The sequence below is a fragment of the Malus sylvestris genome, chromosome 12, assembly GCF_916048215.2.
Source record: "Malus sylvestris chromosome 12, drMalSylv7.2, whole genome shotgun sequence".
NCBI classification, from domain to species: domain Eukaryota; kingdom Viridiplantae; phylum Streptophyta; class Magnoliopsida; order Rosales; family Rosaceae; genus Malus; species Malus sylvestris.
This window is the reverse complement of record NC_062271.1, coordinates 23,595,090-23,621,023: the sequence shown is the minus strand read 5'-3', so window position 1 is coordinate 23,621,023 and position 25,934 is coordinate 23,595,090. Positions and strand designations below refer to the sequence as shown.

The window sequence follows — 25,934 nt, the reverse complement described above, 5'->3', positions numbered from 1 at the left end:
ACAAATGTGAAAGGGATAAAAACTCTGTATGCCACGTGTAACACACCATGACATAAAAAAAGACTTTTTTGCACACGCAAGGCGTGTGTAGAAGGGCTAGTTTGTTGTAAGTGAGAAGTTAAGACAGTTGTCATTATTTGTTGTTAGTAGGAAAACTAAGATGGAGTCTTTGAGCAGTTCATCTTATGTAACTCTTATAACTTTTGTATTTTTAATTTGTGTATATTACCTTATCCACTAAGGGTGATAATAAATCTATAATTAGTAGCATTTTCTCCATCATCCTTTGTTTTCTTTTATTTTATCCCCCTACCTAATTTCTTCTACAACGATTATTCTCTCTATTCCTCCATCTTTTCCGTTTTTACATACTGACCAAAGATGAGTGTTCGTGTAGTTGAGCTTTGGACTCTTCCTTTTGTGCAGATAGGTTTGAGTCATAGCACAATTTTGTTGGGCTATTGTATTCTGGAGGGAACAAGTCATGGGATATACTGCTGCATCTGTCCGTGGACTTTGTTAAACCGCAGTGAACTTTAATCTCCTTAAGGAGAGCGATATACTTGCGTTTTAGCCTAATTGTCTACATGCTTTTTAGAAGAATATAATTTTATTATACCCCGAATTGGTGAATTAGGTAGGATCATTTTGTACAGAATAACAGTACATAATAACAAAGCAAAGAGCAAGTCAATTTTCTTGTAATTTTCCCAACATTTTTTATTCGAACTAAAATTGAATTGGTGTTTTAGGTTGAATAAGTTCCAAGGGCAGGAAAGCTGTTATCTACTTGTCAAAACATTTGTAATTCCGGTCCTTTGGATCAAGGTGTTCTATTTCTCTAGTTTCAAATGTAAAACGATAATTGCGTCATATATGTAGTTGTAGACATAATCTAGTGGCTGTTACCTTCCATGAATTTTTATCCCTTAATCCTCATCAATTCATTTGATCTAACGGTCAAAAATTGAGAGTGTGTGTAAAAGATAAAAAGAGGTGTGTGCTTAACACCACCCTATTTCCATTTCAAAGTCATATTTTTTTTTTAACAAACAATATTATCTACACTGAAAGGGAGGGGTGAGCTTAACCTTACAATGTGCTGGCAATAATATGGTTCAAATTCTCATTTGGCGAGAATCAAACCTTAGACCCCTCACTTATAAATGAATAAAAATATCACTAGACCATAGTCCTAAATGGCTTCGAAATCATATTTTAGCATAACTATTGGCAGTTGCTGGTTAAAGGACCAATGTGATTAGAAGTTAGAACATAAGTAATTACCACCAAAGCATCCATTTTTTTAGGACATCAACGACTTCTTTACAAGATCCATTTTTGTCTCCCATACAATCACATATAAGTTGAGAAACCAAGAAGATAATACAAATTCATTATACAGGAGGAAACTTTAACATTCATAAATCATAAATGACTAATTAAACACATAGGACCCCGATAGAAATCCTCCACACACAACTGCAACCGCCCTTTCCCATTGTAAAATGGAAAATTACGGACGGTGAATGAAATAGTATGTTTGTGAGATAATAAGAACAGAAAGGGAAACCGCAACAATGAACTATGTCAATGGCCGTGCCTTATTAAAATAGGCACGACACAAGCTCATTTAGATAAGGCACTACATGGCATGATTAGCAATGAGTGGCTACGTCGGTCCTAAGGTTTAGGTCCAATAGGCTGGCCCGGCCGTGATTCACCATGGCCAAGCACGGCCCATGACGTGGGGCTATTATGATGACTATCCCATTTAAACTAATACATAATTAAATATTAATATATTTATTCATTATTTTTCAAGTAAAACATACATTTTGGAACTAATAAGACTAAATAATTGTGATATTAGGTTTTAAACTAGATTCAAATAATTTTTTCTGATAATATAAAATAACTAAAGTTTGTTTAGCCGCTTGTTTAGTGGCATGGTCCAAGAACGGCTTAGGCCCATATGACACCTGGACCGTTTGACACCTTTAGTTTTTAGGGGTGTGCAGGAGAATTTTTGTCTTTTAAATTACTCTTCTCTCGGTACAGCAGAATATATAGCTCTCTCTGCACTGATATTAATATGCAAGTCACTGTTATTGCATATATTGTTTCCTCATGTTATTTTTTCTTTTGTCAAAAAAATTATTGTGTTCTTTTTTTTTTTTTTGGTTTGTGTAGGAATACGAAGGAAATGTGAAGTGGATATCAACAAATCAAGAATGGACACAAATGATAGGAGCAATAATTTAATTTTACATAATGAATAGCATTTGTGACCTATATAAATTAATTTGATTTGCTTCTGTATCTCCAGTTAATACTTGACTCCACGCATAAAGACATTCTTGATTTCTTGGTTTATTAATTTGATACCTTTCATAATGTAGGTTACAAATTAAAAATAATTATAAGAATGTCTTTATGAGTGACCAAATGTAAAAAGGAAAAGAGAAATTCGTAAGCCGTGAGTAACGCGTCGTGATGTAAAAAGGCATTTTGCAAGTGCATAAGTACGTGCAAAAAGGTTAGTATATATAAAGCTTGTTATATTAACATCCTACATATTGTTAAGCATACGGTACATCACACAATTGCTTTTACAATTAAAATTTATCATAATATAGCCACACACTTTCCCTTAATATCCTCACACCCCACCCAAACTTTTTTCTCCTCCTTCCTTCTGCACTTCCGTTTTTCGTCCCGTTTTCAATTAATCAAAAAGGCAAATTATACGCTGTGTAACATACTGTGTTGCACCAATGATACATAACAATGCTCTTTACATGCATCAGTGTTATACATCTTCTACATTTGGCTTGGTTGTAGGGTATATAAGTCATCTAATATTAAATTTTAATATGGAGTGCTAATAAAAAAGCTTATATATAATTCGGTTTACAATGAATAACCGGTCAAACTAAACCGAAACCGCACTGCTCGGTTTCATTAATAGATTTAAGTAAAATTGAACTAAACTTAACTGAACTGGTGTTCTTCGATTTTGGATTAAAAAATGGACCGAACTGAATTAGACCGTGCCGACCTCTAGTTGTTCGAATTCAAAAATCAAATTGAAGCAAATGATGGGTTGGATTATTGTTCTAAATTTCTTTCCTTATTGACTGAAATTTTTTTTGTTAATTTTTGGAGATTGGTTACTTTCATCATCGGGCACCAGCGCCAGAGCAAACCGACAACCTCGAGTCGGAACGACTTGTACCCATTTTGAGTTTTAAGGGAAATTTTTTGAAAATGTCATATGAACTTGTACCCATTTTTTAATTTGTCATATAAACTAAAAGTTTAAGCAATTTATCATGTCAACTTTCCGAAATCATCAATTTGTCATCTCACCTTAACTCTGTTTTCCATCCAAAATAAGTTATATGCCTCGCACATGACTTGTCTTCAGAGTTATTTCTACCATTTTAACATCTCACTTCCTTCTATTATGTTGCATTCAATTAAAACAATTCTAAAGTGTTCAATTTAGCATATCATAAAATCAAATTTTATATGGGCTATGTAATATAAGAAACGAGTTGATGTTTGGTGCTAGAAATGGAAATGTAGATGCATATACTCAAGCACAACGATCCGCATGAATACTCTCGAACCCAAAATTTAAGAGTTTTAATAAAAAGATCTTAAATGATAGAAATAACCTTGAATACAAGTCATATGCCTCGCACATGACTTATTTTTTATGAAACACTTAACGGAGTTAGGTGAGATGATAAATTGATGATTTTAGAAAGCGAGGCACATGACTTATTTTTTATGAAAAACTTAACGGAGTTAGGTGAGATGACAAATTGATAATTTCAGAAAGTTAGTATGACAAATTGCTTAAAATTTTAGTTTATATGACAAATTGAAAAATATGCACAAGTTCATATGACATTTCAATTTTTTTTTCTAGTTTTAATAAGGAAAATGATAAAATATCAAACCAATTCCTCACCCACACGTTGCAACTTCTTTCCTCACCCGCAAGTTGCAAACCTCGACCTCTCTCTCTCTTCCTTTCTCTTACATTTTTTTTGTACACCATTTTTTCTTCTACGGTTACGTCATCTTCGTCCTTGCTCTGGTAGTTGGAGAAGAAATTATTAAATAATACAGTACTACATTGATAGCCGATAGTACCTGCCAACAGGTACGCGGTGGGAGTCTCCTCGACCTCTCTCCCTTACTTTCTCTTACATTTTTTCTTGTACCATTTTTTCTTCTACGGTTACGTCGTCTTCGTCCTTGCTCTAGTATTTGGAGAAGAAATTATTAAATAATACAGTACTACATTGATAGCTCAAACAACCCTCTGTCAAAATTACTTTTAGTTCTAAACTTACCATAAAATAAAAAAAAAAAAAAAAAAAATCAAGTTTGTCAAATCGAAAGGGAGACAAATTATTATCTTTTTTGAGTGGGTGACCCACAAATAAAAGATTAGATTTGTGAAGAATTTCTGTATATTAGCGATATTATAAATAGCAAAGCTCATGAACTCCTCAACCGACACCTGACACCTGCACTTATTCAAAAGGGAAGAGATCCTCTCCGGATATCTTCCACAAAGTTCTAAGAATCCAAACTCTTGTAATTTGATCAAAAGATTACAATTATTATAACTTTAATAGAAACTTATTTTTTTTGTAGCTGTTGATTCTTATGTGGAGGTTCCATCATCTCAACCTTCAAACGCAAATCACACTTAAGTGGTGATTTTGCTTTATTAAATTATTAAATATATTAAGCTTTTGAATCTCAACTAACATAATTTTAAAATTAATATGCATTTCATCTCCACGTAATCTCAAAATAAGAACTTTAGAAGAACACGACTCTTACGTATATTCGTTCAACTTTCATGACATCAGGCCAATAAGGTGATTTTGCTATCATCATACACGACAAAATCTGCGGGCCCTCCGTGGTCTCCAACTGCGAATTCTCCATCACTAACTCTACCATTTTCTCCGCGTCCACTTTTGTCAGAAAATGTTTTGGCCACGCAGTTCAAGGTCAGTGATGTAATGGAGTAAGGAGAGGCAACGTCAGCTGACTGGTTACCTTCAATCCCTTTTAAATCACGCACAAAATCAAGGACATAGATTTATGACATAGGGCCTATAAGTGGATTGAAGGGTTGCCATCTAAGAGTAATTAATTTTAACCGAAGGTGAGCTATCATTTGTTCATTACCACGTCCATCATAGACTTGCTGTCTATTGGCTGCCAAGAAATAATATTTAATTTGTCATATAAACTAAAAGTTTAAACAATTTCTCAAGTCAACTTTTCGAAATCATCAATTTGTCATCTCATCTTAACTCTGTTTTCCATCCAAAATAAGTTATATGTCTCGCACATGACTTGTCTTCAGAGTTATTTCTACCATTTTAACATCTCACTTCCTTCTATTATGTTGCATTCAATTAAAACAATTCTAAGGTGTTCAGTTTAGCATATCTTAAAATCAAATTTTATATGGGCTCTGTAATATAAGAAACGAGTTGATGTTTGGTGCTAGAAATGGAAATGTAGATGCATATACTCAAGCACAACGATCCGCATGAATACTCTCGAACCCAAAATTTAAGAGTTTTAATAAAAAGATCTTAAATGATAGAAATAACCTTGAATACAAGTCATATGCCTCGCACATGACTTATTTTTTATGAAACACTTAACGGAGTTAGGTGAGATGATAAATTGATGATTTTAGAAAGCGAGGCACATGACTTATTTTTTATGAAAAACTTAACGGAGTTAGGTGAGATGACAAATTGATAATTTCAGAAAGTTAGTATGACAAATTGCTTAAAATTTTACTTTATATGACAAATTGAAAAATATGCACAAGTTCATATGACATTTCAAAACTTTTTTTCTAGTTTTAATAAGGAAAATGATAAAATATCAAACCAATTCCTCACCCACACGTTGCAACTTCTTTCCTCTGTCTCTTCACTTTTTTCACATATAAAAACTCTGTATGTTCTATTGATAATTTACAATGTTCCCTTACTCTGCGTGAGGGATTGTGTAGTTTTACAAAATCAACTATTCATTTTGATACCGAACGGATGTGGCAGCCAAAAGTTCCAACTGTCTTAGATACTTCGGACAAATGTTTGCAGAAAATTACTGTTTTACATTCTCTTAAGTTACATTTTGTTTTGTCTAGAATATAAAAGTCATGCAGGAATGAAGTTTATAGGCTACTAAAGAGGCCCCTATCAACTCTGCTGCCGTAAAGTACACAAATTTCTTAATTGGCAACAACCTCTGGAAAAGTTGAAGGAGGGTTGATAGGCCCCAATCAAAATTAGTTTAATCACTCCCTTAATATGGAAAATTATCGACATATAAAATCAATGCATGTAGAACATGTATAAAGTGTTTCTGAAGCAAAGATGTTTTTATGCATGCAAAAATGTGAAAGGGATAAAAACTCTGTATGCCACGTGTAACACACCATGATATAAAAAAAAGACTTATTTGCACACGCAAGGCGTGTGTAGAAAAGCTAGTTTGTTGTAAGTGAGAAGTTAAGACAGTTGTCATTATTTGTTGTTAGTGGGAAAACTAAGATGGAGTCTTTGAGCAGTTCATCTTATGTAACTCTTATAACTTTTGTATTTTTAATTTGTGTATATTACCTTATCCACTAAGGGTGATAATAAATCTATAATTAGTAGCATATTCTCCATCATCCTTTGTTTTCTTTTATTTTATCCCCCTACCTAATTTCTTCGACAACGATTATTCTCTCTATTCCTCCATCTTTTCCGTTTTTACATACTGACCAAAGATGAGTGTTCGTGTAGTGGAGCTTTGGACTCTTCCTTTTGTGCAGATAGGTTTGAGTCATAAAACAATTTTGTTGGGCTATTGTATTTTGGAGGGAACAAGTCATGGGATATACTGCTGCATCTGTCCGTGGACTTTGTTAAACCGCAGTGAACTTTAATCTCCTTAAGGAGAGCGATATACTTGCGTTTTAGCCTAATTGTCTACATGCTTTTCAGAAGAATATAATTTTATTATACCCCGAATTGGTGAATTAGGTAGGATCATTTTGTACAGAATAACAGTACATAATAACAAAGCAAAGAGCAAGTCAATTTTCTTGTAATTTTCCCAACATTTTTTATTCGAACTAAAATTGAATTGGTGTTTTAGGTTGAATAAGTTCCAAGGGCAGGAAAGCTGTTATCTACTTGTCAAAACATTTGTAATTCCGGTCCTTTGGATCAAGGTGTTCCATTTCTCTAGTTTCAAATGTAAAACGATAATTGCGTCATATATGTAGTTGTAGACATAATCTAATGGCTGTTACCTTCCATTAATTTTTATCCCTTAATCCTCATCAATTCATTTGATCCAACGGTTGAAAATTGAGAGTGTGTGTAAAAGATAAAAAGAGGTGTGTGCTTAACACCACCCTATTTCTATTTCAAAGTCATATTTTTTTTTAACAAACAATATTATCTACACTGAAAGGGAGAGGTGAGCTTAACCTTAGAATGCGCTAGCAATAATATGGTTCAAATTCTCATTTGGCGAGAATCAAATCTTAGACCCCTCACTTATAAATGAATAAAAATATCACTAGACCATAGTGCTAAATGACTTCGAAATCATATTTTAGCATAACTATTGGCAGTTGCTGGTTAAAGGACCAATATGATTAGAAGTTAGAACATAAGTAATTACCACCAAAGCATCCATTTTCTGAGGACATCAACGACTTCTTTACAAGATCCATTTTTGTCTCCCATACAATCACATATAAGTTGAGAAACCAGGAAGATAATACAAATTCATTATACAGGAGGAAACTTTAACACTCATAAATCATAAATGACTAATTAAACACATAGGACCCCGATAGAAATCCTCCACACACAACTGCAACCCCCCTTTCCCATTGTAAAATGGAAAATTACGGACGGTGAATGAAATAGTATGTTTGTGAGATAATAAGAACAGAAAGGGAAACCGCAACAATGAACTATGTCAATGGCCGTGCCTTATTAAAATAGGCATGACACAAGCTCATTTAGATAAGGCACTGCATGGCATGATTAGCAATGAGTGGCTAGGTCGGTCCTAAGGTTCAGGTCCAATAGACTGGCCCGGCCGTGATTCATCATGGCCAAGCACGACCCATGACGTGGGGCTATTATGATGACTATCCCATTTAAACTAATACATAATTAAATATTAATATATTTATTCATTATTTTTCAAGTAAAACATACATTTTGGAACTAATAAGACTAAATAATTGTGATATTAGGTTTTAAACTAGATTCAAATAATTTTTTATGATAATATAAAATAACTAAAGTTTGTTGCGCCGCTTGTTTAGTGGCATGGCCCAAGGACGGCTTAGGCCCATATGACATTTAGACCGTTTGACACCTTTAGTTTTTAGGGGTGGGCATGAGAACCCTAGAACCGAGAAACCAAATTGAACCATGAAAAAAAATCGAAAAAAAAGGAAAACTTGTGTTTGTTGACAAGAAAAAAAACAAAAAAAAAAAAAACTTTTGACAAGAATTGAATTGAGCCGATTCAGACTGGTTTCGATTCAGGTTCTCAACTTGAAAAAACTAGCACGACCGATCGGAACCGGCTAATAGTAATTTAATTTTTTTTTAACAAACGATATTATATACATTAAAAGAGGATGTGAGAATTTAATTTTTATATTTTTAAATATATTCAATATACATAGCCCATCTAATACTAATCTCTAGCAAGGCCAACCAAATTTAAAAAATGTACAGTTAGAACAATAAACTCAAGCGTAAGAGTGGAAAGGTTTTTAGAAAAGAAGAATAAAAAAAGGATAACGTGGGAGAAAGGATCGATCACCACGTTCAGTTTTGCAACTACATTCAGCAGTTACCCTTCGGTTTTGCAGACTACCACACTCGTACGTGGGATAATGTTCGGTTTTGTAGACTCCAACACTCCAACGTGAGATAAAAGGGGCAGAAACCAACGTCCAAGTCATCGATTCTTCTTTTCTCAATTTTTTGCTTTGAGATTTGCGGTGATTCATCTCCCTCTCTCCCTCCCTATCCCAGGTGCTCAAATGAAATTAATCTCGGTATAAGCTTCCGTTTTGCCTTGCGGTACAGAGTGTTTGCTTTTGTCTGTTTTCTCTACTGATAAAATTATTTGTATTTTTAGGATGCCAAGTTTGGTAGAAAGAAAGCACTGGAGCCGCAGCAAAACGGGCAGTCTACTGATGGTGCTGTGAGTAATCGGAGTAGGTCACGTGAAGAGAACATGTAGTGGATTTGATCTTATCATGTGGTGCATTGCATGGACTTTGTAGGGTCGGACTCATTTGTTCTTCGATTTTGTCTGTTTTTCAGGCAAAAAAACTCGGCAACCCCTTCAAATGGAGTCTTGTCTGCATGACGTGTTACATTTCATTGAGGATGTCTTCTGGAAATTCCAGTGCAAGGGTTCTATGTACTGTTCATTGGATGAGGAAGCCATGCAAAGGCATCTTTAAATTCATATGCCTTCTGGAAATTCCAGTGCGAGGGTTCTATGTGTTGTTCCAGCGGATGAGGAGGCGAAGCAAAGCACGATTTAATTTTGACGATGGGAGTTCGTTTCTTTTTTCTATTTTACTCGTGTCTTTTTTTCATTTATGTTTGACTGGATTTTGATAATTTGATGGTGGTCTTTCGTTTCTCATATGGATGCTTCGCCTCCATGACTCAGTTTAGAGAATTTTTGTCTTTTAAATTACTCTTCTCTCGGTACAGAAGAATATATAGCTCTCTCTGCACTGATATTAATATGCAAGTCACTGTTATTGCATATATTGTTTCCTCATGTTATCTTTTCTTTTTTCAAAAAAAATATTGTGTTCTTTTTTTTTTTTTTTGGTTTGTGTAGGAATACGAAGGAAATTTGAAGTGGATATCAACAAATCAAGAATGGACACAAATGATAGGAGCAATAATTTAATTTTACATAATGAATAGCATTTGTGACCTATATAAATTAATTTGATTTGCTTCTGTATCTCAAGTTAATACTTGACTCCACGCATAAAGACATTCTTGATTTCTTGGTTTATTAATTTGATACCTTTCATAATGTAGGTTACAAATTAAAAATAATTATAAGAATGTCTTTATGAGTGACCAAATGTAAAAAGGAAAAGAGAAATTCGTAAGCCGTGAGTAACGCATCGTGATGTAAAAAGGCATTTTGCAAGTGCATAAGTACGTGCAAAAAGGTTAGTATATATAAAACTTGTTATATTAACATCCTACGTATTGTTAAGCATACGGTACATCACACAATTGCTTTTACAATTAAAATTTATCATAATATAGCCACACACTTTCCCTTAATATCCTCACACCCCACCCAACCCCGCATGGCCCTGCCTTTTTTCTTCTCCTTCCTTCTGCACTTCCGTTTTTTGTCCCGTTTTCAATTAATCAAAAAGGCAAATTATACGCTGTGTAACATACTGTGTTGCACCCATGATACATAACAATGCTCTTTACATGCATCAGTGTTATACATCTTCCACATTTGGCTTGGTTGTAGGGTATATAAGTAATCTAATATTAAATTTTAATGTGGAGTGCTAATAAAAAAGCTTATATATAATTCGGTTTACAGTGAATAACCGGTCAAACTAAATCGAAACCGCACTGCTCGGTTTCATTAATAGATTTAAGTAAAATTGAACTAAACTTAACTGAACTGGTGTTCTTCGATTTTGGATTAAAAAATGGACCGAACTGAATTACACCGTGCCGACCTCTAGTTGTTCGAATTCAAAAATCAAATTGAAGCAAATGATGGGTTGGATTATTGTTCTAAATTTTCTTTCCTTATTGACTGAAATTTTTTTTGTTAATTTTTGGAGATTGGTTACTTTCATCATTGGGCACCAGCGCCAGAGCAAACCGACAACCTCAAGTCGGAAGGACTTGCGTTGACACCTAACTGTCAGCTACCCACGCTATAGATTTACGTAGGAATTAACATAAGTTTAACTTCGTTAAATCTCTTACTTTTTGAGTTTTAAGGAAATTTGTTTGAAAATGTCGTATGAACTTGTACCCATTTTTTAATTTGTCATATAAACTAAAAGTTTAAGCAATTTGTCATGCCAACTTTCCGAAATCATCAATTTGTCATCTCACCTTAACTCTGTTTTCCATCCAAAATAAGTTATATGCCTCGCACATGACTTGTCTTCAGAGTTATTTCTACCATTTTAACATCTCACTTCCTTCTATTATGTTGCATTCAATTAAAACAATTCTAAAGTGTTCAGTTTAGCATATCATAAAATCAAATTTTATATGGGCTTTGTAATATAAGAAACGAGTTGATGTTTGGTGCTAGAAATGGAAATGTAGATGCATATACTCGAGCACAACGATCCGCATGAATACTCTCAAACCCAAAATTTAAGAGTTTTAATAAAAAGATCTTAAATGATAGAAATAACCTTGAATACAAGTCATATGCCTCGCACATGACTTATTTTTTATGAAAAACTTAACGGAGTTAGGTGAGATGACAAATTGATAATTTCAGAAAGTTAGTATGACAAATTGCTTAAAGTTTTAATTTATATGACAAATTGAAAATTATGCACAAGTTCATATGACATTTCAATTTTTTTTTCTAGTTTTAATAAGGAAAATGATAAAATATCAAACCAATTCCTCACCCACACGTTGCAACTTCTTTCCTCACCCGCAAGTTGCAAACCTCGACCTCTCTCTCTCTTCCTTTCTCTTACATTTTTTTTTGTACACCATTTTTTCTTCTACGGTTACGTCATCTTCGTCCTTGCTCTGGTAGTTGGAGAAGAAATTATTAAATAATACAGTACTACATTGATAGCCGATAGTACCTGCCAACAGGTACGCGGTGGGAGTCTCCTCGACCTCTCTCCCTTACTTTCTCTTACATTTTTTCTTGTACCATTTTTTCTTCTAAGGATTATAATTATTATAACTTTTAGAGAAGTCTCTTTTTTGTAGCCGTTGATTCTTATGTGGAGGTTCCATCATCTCAATCTTCAAACGCAAATCACACTTAAGTGGTGATTTTGCTTTATTAAATTATTAAATATATTAAGCTTTTGAATCTCAACTAACATAATTTTAAAATTAATATGCATTTCATCTCCACGTAATCTCAAAATAAGAACTTTAGAAGAACACGACTCTTACGTATATTCGTTCAACTTTCATGACATCAGGCCAATAAGGTGATTTTGCTATCATCATACACGACAAAATCTGCGGGCCCTCCGTGGTCTCCAACTGCGAATTCTCCATCACTAACTCTACCATTTTCTCCGCGTCCACTTTTGTCAGAAAATGTTTTGGCCACGCAGTTCAAGGTGAGTGATGTAATGGAGTAAGGAGAGGCAACGTCAGCTGACTGGTTACCTTCAACCCCTTTTAAACCACGCACAAAATCAAGGACATAGATTTATGAAATAGGGCCTATAAGTGGATTGAAGGGTTGCCATCTAAGAGTAATTACTTTTAACCGAAGGTGAGCTGTCATTTGTTCCTTACCACTTCCATCGTAGACTTGGTGTCTATTGGCTGCCAAGAAATAATATTTAATTCTGTCTTGGGCCTGTGCTTCAACTAACCCAAATCCAAAAAGCCCTTCATGCTTGGGCTTTTAATATTTTTCAGCCCAATGTTAATTAATTACCCAAACACTAACAACTATTAGTGATTAATCAAATACAACACTATCAACTTTTAATGATTAATCAAATACATTAATCATTGTCAACGAATCTAGACAACTAATAAAAAAATTTCGAAAAAAAAAAAATTAATGAAAATGACTTGAAAACTTTGAGTTTTAACGATAAGCACAAAATAAATAGTAAAATGAATAGTACTAGGATTGACCTTTTAATGTAAAAATATGATTTTTTTCGTTAAAAAACAAAGATAAGAATTTATGTAATAAAAAAAGTTTAAAAAGACAAAATGACCGATCGGTAAAATTTCTGTAGATATTTTTTTTCTTCTAGTGGGTGCGGTAGCTAGTCAGCGATACTATAAATAGCAAAGCTTATGAGCTCCTGAACTCACACCAGCACTTGATACAAAAGCAATAATACTTGGCTAGTTCGCTTTAAGTTTGAAATCTTTGAAATATGTCTTCTGTGGAAGTTCCACTATCTCAATCTTCAAACCCAAATGACACTTTTGATGTTCATCGGCCTAACCCTTCAGCCACTTTTTCTCCCAGCATTTGGGGTGACCATTTTCTGTCCTATGCTTCTTTGGTAAGACTTCTTTCTTACTACAATAAACTATTATATATTTTGAACACTATATTATTATGAAAATTAAATTTGTAATTTTAAACAAAGAGGGAAGAAACCAAAGAGCACTTTAATCATTTAAAATGCTACTGATTCGAAATCATTTTATCTAATTTCCCCTTCCTTAACGTGGCAAACATGTTGCGTTTTTTTTTTTTGGGGAAAAACAAGTTCTTAAGTCACGAAAACTGCCATGCAATAACTATTTCAGGCCAGGTGCCTCTCTTTTCTCAATGTTTACAATTTAGAAAAGGAGAAATTAGGTTCTCATCTTTCCTTTTGCTACTCCATTGATTAAAATCGTATTCATTTTCAAATTTTTATCAAAGTCCTTGCGTATTACTAACATCATTAATTATTTCAATAATAAATTTTTTTTTATTTCTAAATATATTCATTTAATGTTTAAAATGTTACAATTAATATATTTATATTTATGACTAAATTTTTTATCATATATATTTTAGTTTTATTTTGTAACCATTTTAATTTGTAATTCTTTTTTAACTTGTACCAATTTTCTTTTCAGTTTTAATTTGTATCCGTATATTAATTTCTTTTTGTGCCCATATTTTTTAAAGTTTATTTGTATTTGTACACATATTTTTTTTTTGTACTTTTTATTTTTGCTAAATGTACCCATGCTAATTATATGTACCCATTCATGTAAAACTTTTTAATCTTAAAATGTACTCATTCTTAAATATACCAATTTGTAATATGTAAAATGTATCTGTTTTTTTAATATAAAATATATTCAATTTTTTTCTAATCCATTTTAAAACTTATATGGGTACATTCTTTTTTCTTTGATTTTAAAATGTATCCATGTCAAATTTAATTGAAGAAATTTACTAATGTTATTAAGCCTAATATATTTTTTTTTTTGTGATTTTGAAGAATGTACCCATGTTTTGATACAATAAATTTTTTGGTTAATTTTGATGAATGTACCAATGTATACACACACACACACAATAGTATATTTATATTTTAATATTTTTAATCCCACAATTTATGTTTTTTATGTCTTTAAAATCTCATTTATATAAACAACTAAAATTTCTAATTTTTAATTAAAAAAATATATTAACATACATAGAAATAAATTATCACATTAATTTCAAGGATCTCAATCAAAAAATTAAAAACCAACAAGGTTTCAATCAAAGAATATTCATAACTAAGGACCGCATCCAAAGTCTCCCTTTAGAAATTGACATCATAAAGGTTATGTGTTTTCTAATGTGTTACCAGACTTATAATCATCTTATATTAATTGTAGTCTATATCATTTGGTACTTGGAAACCTCCTCATTCAAACATATCATAAAGGTTATGCGTTTTCTTTTTTCTTAAATCAAAATGTGATCCTGTGGAGGAAGTGGATGCTGAACTTGAACAACATGTACAAGAACTGAAGGAAGAAGTGAGAAGGATGCTAACGACATCACTTCAAAATGTTTCCCAAAAGCTGAACTTGATTGATGACATTCAGCGCTTAGGTGTGTCCTACCATTTTGAAAATGAAATTGAAGAAATTTTACAGAAAATTCACAAGACCTCTTATGATTTGGATGACCTGTACACGGCTGCTCTTCGTTTTCGATTGCTAAGACAACAAGGTTATAATGTTTCATGCGGTAAGTAATCTCGGATGGTGGTCTGTTCATATATTTTGTTTTTTTTTTATTATTATTTTTATCTAAATGCTTCTTGAGGTTTTGAATTTTCCACTTTGTTGGTCATGCAGACTTATTCAACAAGTTCAAGGACGGTGATGGAAAATTCAAGGAATCACTCGTTGATGATGTTGTAGGACTACTAAGTTTGTATGAAGCCACACACCTTAGGATACATGGAGAGGAGATACTAGATGAGGCTCTAACCTTCACCACGACTAATCTCCAGTCGGCGACATTCCGTTTAAGCCCCCCACTTGCAAAAGCAGTAACCCATGCCCTAAATCAGCAGCTCCGAAAGGGTTTACCAAGGGTTGAAGCAAGGTATCACTTGTCAGTCTACCAGGAACTAAGAGAATCACCGAATGAAACTTTCCTAACGTTCGCCAAGTTGGATTTCAACCGACTGCAACGAGTCCATCAGAAAGAACTTAGCGAAATCACACGGTAAATTAATTCCTTATTCATCCATATACATCACTTACTAAAGAGTTGAATTCTCCACCTCTAGCTACTAATAAATAATTATTTTTGTAACTCAGGTGGTGGAAGGACTTGGACGTGCCAAACAAGCTACCTTTCGCAAGAGACAGATTGGTTGAGGTCTACTTCTGCTGGAGTATGTCAGTCTACTTTCAGCCGCAGTATTCCTTTGCTAGGAGGACATCATGCAAAGTTACTGCTATGACATCCATTATCGATGACCTTTATGAATATGGCACATATGAACAACTAGAGCTCTTTACTGAAGCTATTGAGAGGTATGAATATATCATTTGTTAAAATTCTCTTCTATATAAAAGGGTTAATCTCAGTTTACTATCCTCATGTTTTGTGGTTTTTACCATTTAGTACATGACGTTTTTTTTTTGTCCCAGAGTCATACATAAAGTGTTAATTTTGGGACAGTCTTATACATCTGTTAAGTTTTCCGTTAGAATTTCTGTTAACTAATGACGTGACGCTCACGTTGAGCTCCTGGGCACGCGCCTTCGCACCCAAAAAAGAGCAGACCTTTATCTAGCCCTCTCTCCTCCACCATGCCTCCCGATATGGCATCGATTTCGTCCCCATTTCAATCTCCAATTCTACCACCACCGCCAAGACCCTGATCGAGCAAGACCCCTTGGATTGCATCATCCACAAGAGAGAAGGGAGGGAACGGGTGCAAGTGCAGAGGAGAGAAGGGAGGGTGGTGGGTGTAGAAGAGAGAGGGAGGGAATGGGTGAGGGTTGCAGAAGAGAGAAGGGAGGGAGAGGGTGCGGGGGAGAAGGTGGGTATGGAATGTTTTTTTTTTTTAGTTTTTTTAATATTGAAGTGGGCCTATATAGACACGTGGCGCCCAATAATTGTCCATGTGGGCGCCACGTTATCAGTTAACATAAGTTTTAACGAAAAACTTAAAAAATGTATGAAACTGTTCCAAAATTAACACTTTAGGTATGACTCTGGGACGAAAAAAACTTCATGTACTAAATGTTGAAAACCACAAAACTTAAGAGTAGTAAACTGAGATTAACCCTATATAAAATATCTTACCTTACGTCATCATCCGATCAAAAGGAAAAACTAACCTAATTACACACAACTGATTTATGTATTACTTGATAAGGTGGGATGTCTCAGCCATGGATCAACTACCAGAGTATATGAAAGTCTGCTATAGGGCGTTGTTAGATGTATACAGTGAAATTCATGAAAAGCTTTTGCACGATGGGAAACTATATCGCATCCACCATGCAAGAGAAGCGGTACTAATCCTCAATATCAATTAGCAGTAGAAGTGATTTTTGAATTATTATAATCTCATGATCTGGTATGTGTCAGATGAAAAAACAAGTTAGGGGCTACTTCGATGAAGCCAAATTGTTCCACCAGAAGCACATACCATCACTGGATGAATACATGTCTCTATCACTTGTCACCAGTGGCTACCCGTTGCTAATAACCACATCCTTTGTTGGAATGGAAGAAGCTACAATAGACTCCTTCGATTGGTTGTTAACTTTCCCTCAGGCGGTGAAGGCTGCATCAAAAATTGTCAGACTCATGGATGACATAGTGGACCACAAGGTACTTAATCGTATATGTAAATTGTATTAATGAGTATTGTCGAATGCAACAAGTCTCACACTAAAAACCTGACATAATAAAATATAACCTCATATTAAGTGGTTCCACTTCTAAGTTCACTGAACGCTTTTATGACAAAATCTTACACTTGATGGGTAAGCAAATGGTTAAGTTAGAATAATATCACTGTTTGACCAATTAATAGTGCCCCACACCCCCCCTCCCCCCTCCCCCCTCCCCCCTCCCACCTCCTCCTTCTCTTTGAAATCTTTACAAAGCACGACTATTATGATTGGATTAATACTTATATTATTTTTTTTCTTAATCCTCATGCATGACTAGTTTGAGCAAGAGAGAGAACATTTTATCTCAGCTGTGAACTGTTACATGAAGAAATATGGTGCCACAGAAGAAGAAGCGATAATCGAACTTAAAAGACAAGTGAATAGTGCATGGAAGGACATAAACGAAGCATGCCTCCACCCTACCGCTGTCCCCATGCCCCTGCTAATTCGTATTCTTAATTTTGCTCGGCTCATGGATGTTGTGTACAAGTGTGAAGATGGCTACACTAATGCTAAGGGCGTGCTAAAAGATCTTATAGTTTCTACACTAGTGGAACCCGTGGCTTTATGAGCCTAAAATATCTAGTTATTGTGATGTTTCTTTTAAAAGTAGTCTCCAGGGCCCAAGTTGCCTACAAAAAATAAGGAGTTACGATCCGTTGAGACCGTAAAAATGTAATTTGGGTTGTGCGTTTGCTTTCCATATTAGGATTTTATGATTAATAAAAGAACTTCTATGCAGTTGGAAATGAATCATATATTAATTATTCAGCTCAAATAGCACACTAGAACAAGCATTTATATAGTTGTTGGTGCCAAAACTTGGACAGAGCTTGGTTACGCAGTTCAACAAGTATTTGCCATGAGTATTGTTTTCAGTCTCAGTGCCACACGATGGCTCGTGAGAAGAGAGAATATGTGTGCCAATGTTGGAGACTGTCAACATAGACAATGTTTATGCTTGTGCATGTGTGCAAGTTACGGGTTAATTTGACTTCTGAACCAAATAATCATGCACTGAGTGGGACGTTGATTTGGTTAAAGTTCTTTTATGTGCCTCAAGCGAATGAGGACTTAATATTCATCGTAACTTTGTGTATACTTTCCTAAAAAATAAATGAAAGTGAAATAGAAACTAAAATGCGAAACATAATGTAATAATTTCATGATGGAGTCAAGATTATGAACATTCACAAAACTAAAATCTAGACTGATTGGTTGAACTACATAATTTGAAATGTAAATTGATTGGCTATGTAAAGAAAGTAGTAAAACTCTAGCAAGATTTAGGTCATGAAAGGTAAGGTAATGCTAAAGAAATCCACCTAGATGACTGGTCAGATTTGACTTAGTACAAAACATGAGCATCAGAGAGGAAATCAGGATATTTGGAATTGCACACCATCCGATCAAAAGGAAAAACTAACCTAATTACACACAACTGATTTATTTATTACTTGATAAGGTGGGATGTCTCAGCCATGGATCAACTACCAGAGTATATGAAAGTCTGCTATAGGGCGTTGTTAGATGTATACAGTGAAATTCATGAAAAGCTTTTGCACGATGGGAAGTTATATCGCATCCACCATGCAAGAGAAGCGGTACCAATCCTCAATATCAATTAGCAGTAGAGATGATTTTTGAATTATTATAATCTCAAGATCTGGTATGTGTCAGATGAAAAAACAAGTTAGAGGCTACTTCGATGAAGCCAAATTGTTTCACCAGAAGCACATACCATCACTGGATGAATACATGTCTCTATCACTCGTCACCAGTGGCTACCCGTTGCTAATAACCACATCCTTTGTTGGAATGGAAGAAGCTACAACAGACTCCTATAGTGGACCACAAGGTACTTAATCGTATATGTAAATTGTATTAATGAGTATTGTCGAATGGAACAAGTCTCACACTAAAAACATGACAGAATAATATAACCTCATATTAAGTGGTTCCACTTCTAAGTACACCGAACGTTTTTATGACAAAATCTTACACCTGATGGGCTAGCAAATGCTTAAGTTAGAATAATATCACTGTATAACCAATTAATAGTCCCCACCCCCCATCAGGGCCGTCTTTTAGATTTCGGGAGCCATGTGCAAAATTTATAAAAAGGCCCCCTTTTAAGATATATTTTTTTTAAAGTATGACAATATATTGGTACTAGAAAATAATAACTTAAATTAACATAACCTTTAGGACTCAATGATTGTAAGTTTACAAATGTCATTAAATTAGTAAAAAGAGTTACAAACATAATCTTCACTAAATAATAAAAAACAATTCAATCTTAAGCAATCAAATAAAGAAAAAAAAAGCTTCAAAAACTATAACTTTAGAGTTTCACTTGAAAATATAGCATTATTATATAATTAATAAAATTGAAAAGAAAATCTTTTTTAAGGTGTTGTTATTAACACTCCTAATATCTCGTTGTGCACTCCAAATTATTATATTTAGAAAGAAAAAAAATTTACACTTATAAAAGTGCACTATAAGATTTTAAAATGCTAATAAAGGTATTTTTTTTAATATATAACATTATTACATATAAATATAAGATACCAACAAATTTTGGGGGCCTTCAAATTTTGGGGCCCTGTACGATTGCACCTTTCGTTCCCCCTTAGCGCCGCATCTGCCCCTCCTCCCCCTTCCCTCCCACTTCTCTCTGAAATCTTGGCAAAGCACGACTATTATGATTGGATTAATACTTATATTACTTTTTATCTCAATCCTCATGCATGACTAGTTTGAGCAAGAGAGAGAACATTTTATCTCAGCTGTGAACTGTTACATGAAGAAATATGGTGCCACAGAAGAAGAAGCGATTATCGAACTTAAAAGACAAGTGAATAATGCATGGAAGGACATAAACGAAGCACGCCTCCACCCTACCGCTGTCCCCATGCCCTTGCTAATTCGTATTCTTAATTTTGCTCGGCTCATGGATGTTGTGTACAGGTGTGAAGATGGCTACACTAATGCTAAGGGCGCGCCAAAAGATCTTATAGTTTCTACACTAGTGGAACCCGTGGCTTTATGAACCTAATATATCTAGTTATTGTGATGTTTCTTTTAAAAGTAGTCTCCACGGCCCAAGTTGCCTACAAAAAATAAGGAGTTACGATCCGTTAAGACTGTAAAAAAGTAATTTGGGTTGTGCGTTTGCTTTCCTTATTATAATTTTATTATTAATAAAAGAACTTCTATGCAGTTGGAAATGAATCATATATTAATTATTAAGCTCAAATAGCACGCTAGAACATGCACTTATATAGTTGTTGGTGCCAAAACTTGGACGGAGCTTGGTTACACAGTTCAACACGTATTTGCCATGAGTATTGTTTTCAGTCTCAGTGCCACAAGATGGCTCGTGAGAAGAGGAAATATGTGTGCCAATGTTGGAGACTGTCAACATAGACAATGTTTGTGTTTGTGCATGTGTGCAAGTTACGTGTTAATTTGACTTCTGAACCAAATAATCATGCACTGAGTGGGACGTTGATTTGGTTAAAGTTCTTTTATGTGCCTCAAGTGAATGAGGACTTCATATTCATTGTAACTTTGTGTATACTTTCCTAAAAAGTAAATGAAAGCGAAAAAGAAACTAAAATGCGAAACAGAATGTAATCATTTCATGATGGAGTCAAGATTACGAACATTCACAAAACTAAAATCTAGATTGATTGGCTGAACTACATAATTTGAAATGTAAATTGACTGACAATGTAAAGAAAGTAGTAAAACTCTAGCAAGATTTAGGCCATCAAGGGCAAGATAATGCTAAAGAAATCCACCTAGATTACTGGTCAGATTTGACTTAGTACAAAACATGAGCCTCAGAGAGGAAATCAATGTGTTTGGAATTGCACATCAGCCGAATCATACAAGAGGGTGACATATCGCTGTTAATGTTTTAGACCTCAAGAATCGTACGCAATGTTTGTTTGGAAGGAAGGTGTTGGAATTTAGGATAATTTTATTGTTTGAATTTGGGGTGAACCCATTAGTATTAGGGTTTTGTTTTCTGGCTTATTAGGGTTAGGTTAGTTATATATATATGATGCTTTGCTCATAGAATAACAAGTTATTCACAATGTAGCATCTTGGAGTTTTGTAGCCGTTTCGGCATTCTCGTTTATTTAATAATACTATTATTTTGTTACTATTGTTCGTTGCGCACTCTGATATTCAACTTGGTATAAGATTATGTTTGATCCTTGGGGATTTAATCTGCTCTTGATTAGTGTCGATTTGTTTGTATCAGTTTGCATTAATTAGGGTTTTGCTGCTTGAAGAAAAAATAAATAAATTAAATCTGCCAAATCTAGTACCCCATCAAATTGATAAGTGTCACGGTATCCTTGATCACAAACCACGAAAATGCAATGAAAAGCCAATCTTTGACAACCCCAGCAACATTCATAGTCAAAGCAGAGGTCTTTCCTACCAACTGAAGCACCGCCAGATTCAACACAAACGCTAACAATGAATTTGTCCCGAAAATCATGAAATCAAAGTGAAAACTCGAGGTTTGCCTCAACACCGGAGCTTGTTTGCTTGCCTTATCGTATCTGCCTAACAGAGCTTGTCTTGTCATGTCCGCCTAACGGAGCTTGCCTTGTCGTGTCCGCCTAACGGAGCTTGCCTTGTCGTGTCCGCCTAACGGAGCTTGTCTTGTCATGTCCGCCTAACGAAGCTTGCTTTGTCGTGTCTGCTTAACAGAGTTTATCTTGTCTTGTCCGCCTAACGGAGCTTGCATTCGCATCTTCTTGTTGCAAACTCTTGCCATGTACAACCATGAATTTGACCAGGGGTGTTGAAATTTAGAATTATTTTATTGTTTGAATTTGGGCTTAGCCCATTAGTATTAGGGTTTCGTTTTTTTGCTTATTAGGGTTATGTTAGTTATCTATATATATATGATGTTTTATAGTTCGTAGAATAACAAGTTATTCACAATGTAGCCTTTTAGAGTTTTGTAGTCGTTTCGACATTCTCGTTTATTTAATAATACTATCATTTTGTTAGTCGCGTTCGTTGCGCACTCTGATATTCAACTAAGGCTTTGAAATTGTAGTTGAAGAGCTAAGAGAGTTTTGCTAAAGAGCAATTGGGTTTTTACTGAAAAACGGTTGGGTTAATTGAAGAATCACTCAAGGTTTTGTTTAATTTCACGAAGGTCCAAGCCCTTCAGACTTTCACATCTCCAAAATCGTTCTGTTTATGTAGTTTTGTGTAGGAACTCTCAAGTATGTTTCGTGTAGGAGCTCTCCGAGCCTTCGAGTTTCATATCTCCAAAGTCGTTCTGTTTATGTAGTTTTTAGTTATTTACACGTAAATCTCCCCCTTACACATTTCTAAACATCGCTGCACATTTGATTTGTTTGTGTTGCTTTTGCTACGAATATTTCCCAAATCCATCAAAACTGAATTGTGTAAACAGAGAAAGAAAGAACTATCTCAAAGAATAAGAAAGGTTGTTTAGAGAGAGAAAGTATTTGTTTGTATTGTATTTTCATGAATACACATATTACACTTACACAAATGTATATATGTCTAACTATCTTAGCTTAACTACTAAGCTAAGATAAAACTCACAAGATGTTGACACTTGTCACAATCTAAGTTCATGATATGCTAACCAACTTAACCACCTTACACACTATATCTAACATCCTCCCTCGATCTCAGAGTGAGGCTTGCCAACTCTGAGATTGTAGCAATGTGTGTGAAACAAAGGAGTAGAGAGTCCCTTTGTAAGAATATCGGCAAATTGTTCATTTGATGAAACAAATTGCACTTGGAGTAGAGAGTCCATCTGTTAAGTTTTCTGTTAACTAATGACGTGACGCTCACGTTAAGCTCCTGGGCACGCGCCTTCGCACCCAAAAAAGAGCAGACCTTTATCTAGCCCTCTCTCCTCCACCATGCCTCCCGATATGGCATCGATTTCGTCCCCATTTCAATCTCCAATTCCACCACCACCGCCAAGACCCTGATCGAGCAAGGCCCCTTGGATTGCATCATCCACAAGAGAGAAGGGAGGGAACGGGTGCAAGTGCAGAGGAGAGAAGGGAGGGTGGTGGGTGTAGAAGAGAGAGGGAGGGAATGGGTGAGGGTTGCAGAAGAGAGAAGGGAGGGAGAGGGTGCGGGGGAGAAGGTGGGTATGGAATGTTTTTTTTTTTTAGTTTTTTTAATATTGAAGTGGGCCTATATAGACTCGTGGCGCCCAATAATTGTCCATGTGGGCGCCACGTTATCAGTTAACATAAGTTTTAACGAAAAACTTAACAGATGTATGAAACTGTTCCAAAATTAACACTTTAGGTATGACTCTGGGACGAAAAAAACTTCATGTACTAAATGTTGAAAACCACAAAACTTAAGAGTAGTAAACTGAGATTAACCCTATATAAAATATCTTACCTTACGTCATCATCCGATCAAAAGGAAAAACTAACCTAATTACACACAACTGATTTATGTATTACTTATTAAGGTGGGATGTCTCAGCCATGGATCAACTACCAGAGTATATGAAAGTCTGCTATAGGGCGTTGTTAGATGTATACAGTGAAATTCATGAAAAGCTTTTGCACGATGGGAAACTATATCGCATCCACCATGCAAGAGAAGCGGTACTAATCCTCAATATCAATTAGCAGTAGAAGTGATTTTTGAATTATTATAATCTCATGATCTGGTATGTGTCAGATGAAAAAACAAGTTAGGGGCTACTTCGATGAAGCCAAATTGTTCCACCAGAAGCACATACCATCACTGGATGAATACATGTCTCTATCACTTGTCACCAGTGGCTACCCGTTGCTAATAACCACATCCTTTGTTGGAATGGAAGAAGCTACAATAGACTCCTTCGATTGGTTGTTAACTTTCCCTCAGGCGGTGAAGGCTGCATCAAAAATTGTCAGACTCATGGATGACATAGTGGACCACAAGGTACTTAATCGTATATGTAAATTGTATTAATGAGTATTGTCGAATGCAACAAGTCTCACACTAAAAACCTGACATAATAAAATATAACCTCATATTAAGTGGTTCCACTTCTAAGTTCACTGAACGCTTTTATGACAAAATCTTACACTTGATGGGTAAGCAAATGGTTAAGTTAGAATAATATCACTGTTTGACCAATTAATAGTGCCCCACACCCCCCCTCCCCCCTCCCCCCTCCCCCCTCCCACCTCCTCCTTCTCTTTGAAATCTTTACAAAGCACGACTATTATGATTGGATTAATACTTATATTATTTTTTTTCTTAATCCTCATGCATGACTAGTTTGAGCAAGAGAGAGAACATTTTATCTCAGCTGTGAACTGTTACATGAAGAAATATGGTGCCACAGAAGAAGAAGCGATAATCGAACTTAAAAGACAAGTGAATAGTGCATGGAAGGACATAAACGAAGCATGCCTCCACCCTACCGCTGTCCCCATGCCCCTGCTAATTCGTATTCTTAATTTTGCTCGGCTCATGGATGTTGTGTACAAGTGTGAAGATGGCTACACTAATGCTAAGGGCGTGCTAAAAGATCTTATAGTTTCTACACTAGTGGAACCCGTGGCTTTATGAGCCTAAAATATCTAGTTATTGTGATGTTTCTTTTAAAAGTAGTCTCCAGGGCCCAAGTTGCCTACAAAAAATAAGGAGTTACGATCCGTTGAGACCGTAAAAATGTAATTTGGGTTGTGCGTTTGCTTTCCATATTAGGATTTTATGATTAATAAAAGAACTTCTATGCAGTTGGAAATGAATCATATATTAATTATTCAGCTCAAATAGCACACTAGAACAAGCATTTATATAGTTGTTGGTGCCAATACTTGGACAGAGCTTGGTTACGCAGTTCAACAAGTATTTGCCATGAGTATTGTTTTCAGTCTCAGTGCCACACGATGGCTCGTGAGAAGAGAGAATATGTGTGCCAATGTTGGAGACTGTCAACATAGACAATGTTTATGCTTGTGCATGTGTGCAAGTTACGGGTTAATCTGACTTCTGAACCAAATAATCATGCACTGAGTGGGACGTTGATTTGGTTAAAGTTCTTTTATGTGCCTCAAGCGAATGAGGACTTAATATTCATCGTAACTTTGTGTATACTTTCCTAAAAAATAAATGAAAGTAAAATAGAAACTAAAATGCGAAACATAATGTAATAATTTCATGATGGAGTCAAGATTATGAACATTCACAAAACTAAAATCTAGACTGATTGGTTGAACTACATAATTTGAAATGTAAATTGATTGGCTATGTAAAGAAAGTAGTAAAACTCTAGCAAGATTTAGGTCATGAAGGGCAAGGTAATGCTAAAGAAATCCACCTAGATTACTGGTCAGATTTGACTTAGTACAAAACATGAGCATCAAAGAGGAAATCAGGATGTTTGGGAATTGCACACCATCCGATCAAAAGGAAAAACTAACCTAATTACACACAACTGATTTATTTATTACTTGATAAGGTGGGATGTCTCAGCTGTGAACTGTTACATGAAGAAATATGGTGCCACAGAAGAAGAAGCCATAATCGAACTTAAAAGACAAGTGAATAGTGCATGGAAGGACATAAACGAAGCATGCCTCCACCCTACCGCTGTCCCCATGCCCCTGCTAATTCGTATTCTTAATTTTGCTCGGCTCATGGATGTTGTGTACAAGTGTGAAGATGGCTACACTA

The 25,934-nt window shown here is 35.0% G+C and overlaps 1 protein-coding gene and 1 long non-coding RNA gene across 5 annotated transcripts in view; both read left to right on the top strand.

The window, feature by feature from the left end:
- LOC126594225 (uncharacterized) overlaps positions 1–9,747 on the top strand; it is a 64,638-nt gene extending 54,891 nt beyond the window's left edge. The window contains exon 2 of the long non-coding RNA XR_007613184.1: positions 9,659–9,747. This is a non-coding gene — a long non-coding RNA (uncharacterized LOC126594225). The remainder of the gene's footprint in view (positions 1–9,658) is intronic.
- Positions 9,748–13,170: 3,423 nt separating this feature from the next.
- Positions 13,171–24,994, top strand: LOC126594211 ((-)-germacrene D synthase-like). Of its 4 annotated transcripts, none has more exons than XM_050260428.1 (7): positions 13,171–13,354; positions 14,775–15,036; positions 15,147–15,522; positions 15,618–15,836; positions 23,728–23,866; positions 23,943–24,188; positions 24,531–24,994. In XM_050260428.1, exons 1-7 carry the CDS (start codon positions 13,223–13,225, stop codon positions 24,822–24,824), a joined length of 1,668 nt encoding a protein of 555 aa, XP_050116385.1. In that variant the 5' UTR covers positions 13,171–13,222; the 3' UTR covers positions 24,825–24,994. The 4 variants fall into 4 exon arrangements, with proteins under 4 accessions (XP_050116385.1, XP_050116387.1, XP_050116386.1 ...); XM_050260430.1 differs by lacking the exon at positions 23,728–23,866 and adding an exon at positions 18,679–18,817; XM_050260429.1 differs by lacking the exon at positions 23,728–23,866 and adding an exon at positions 16,688–16,826.
- Positions 24,995–25,934: the final 940 nt, after the last annotated feature.

Coding starts and splice junctions, on each gene's coding strand:
- LOC126594211 (XM_050260428.1), top strand. CDS start 13,223: ATGTCTTCTGTGGAAGTTCCACTATCTCAATCTTCAAACCCAAATGAC. Junction 15,037..15,146: donor AGGTTATAATGTTTCATGCG/GTAAGTAATCTC, acceptor TTGGTCATGCAG/ACTTATTCAACAAGTTCAAG. Junction 23,867..23,942: donor TCCACCATGCAAGAGAAGCG/GTACTAATCCTC, acceptor GGTATGTGTCAG/ATGAAAAAACAAGTTAGGGG.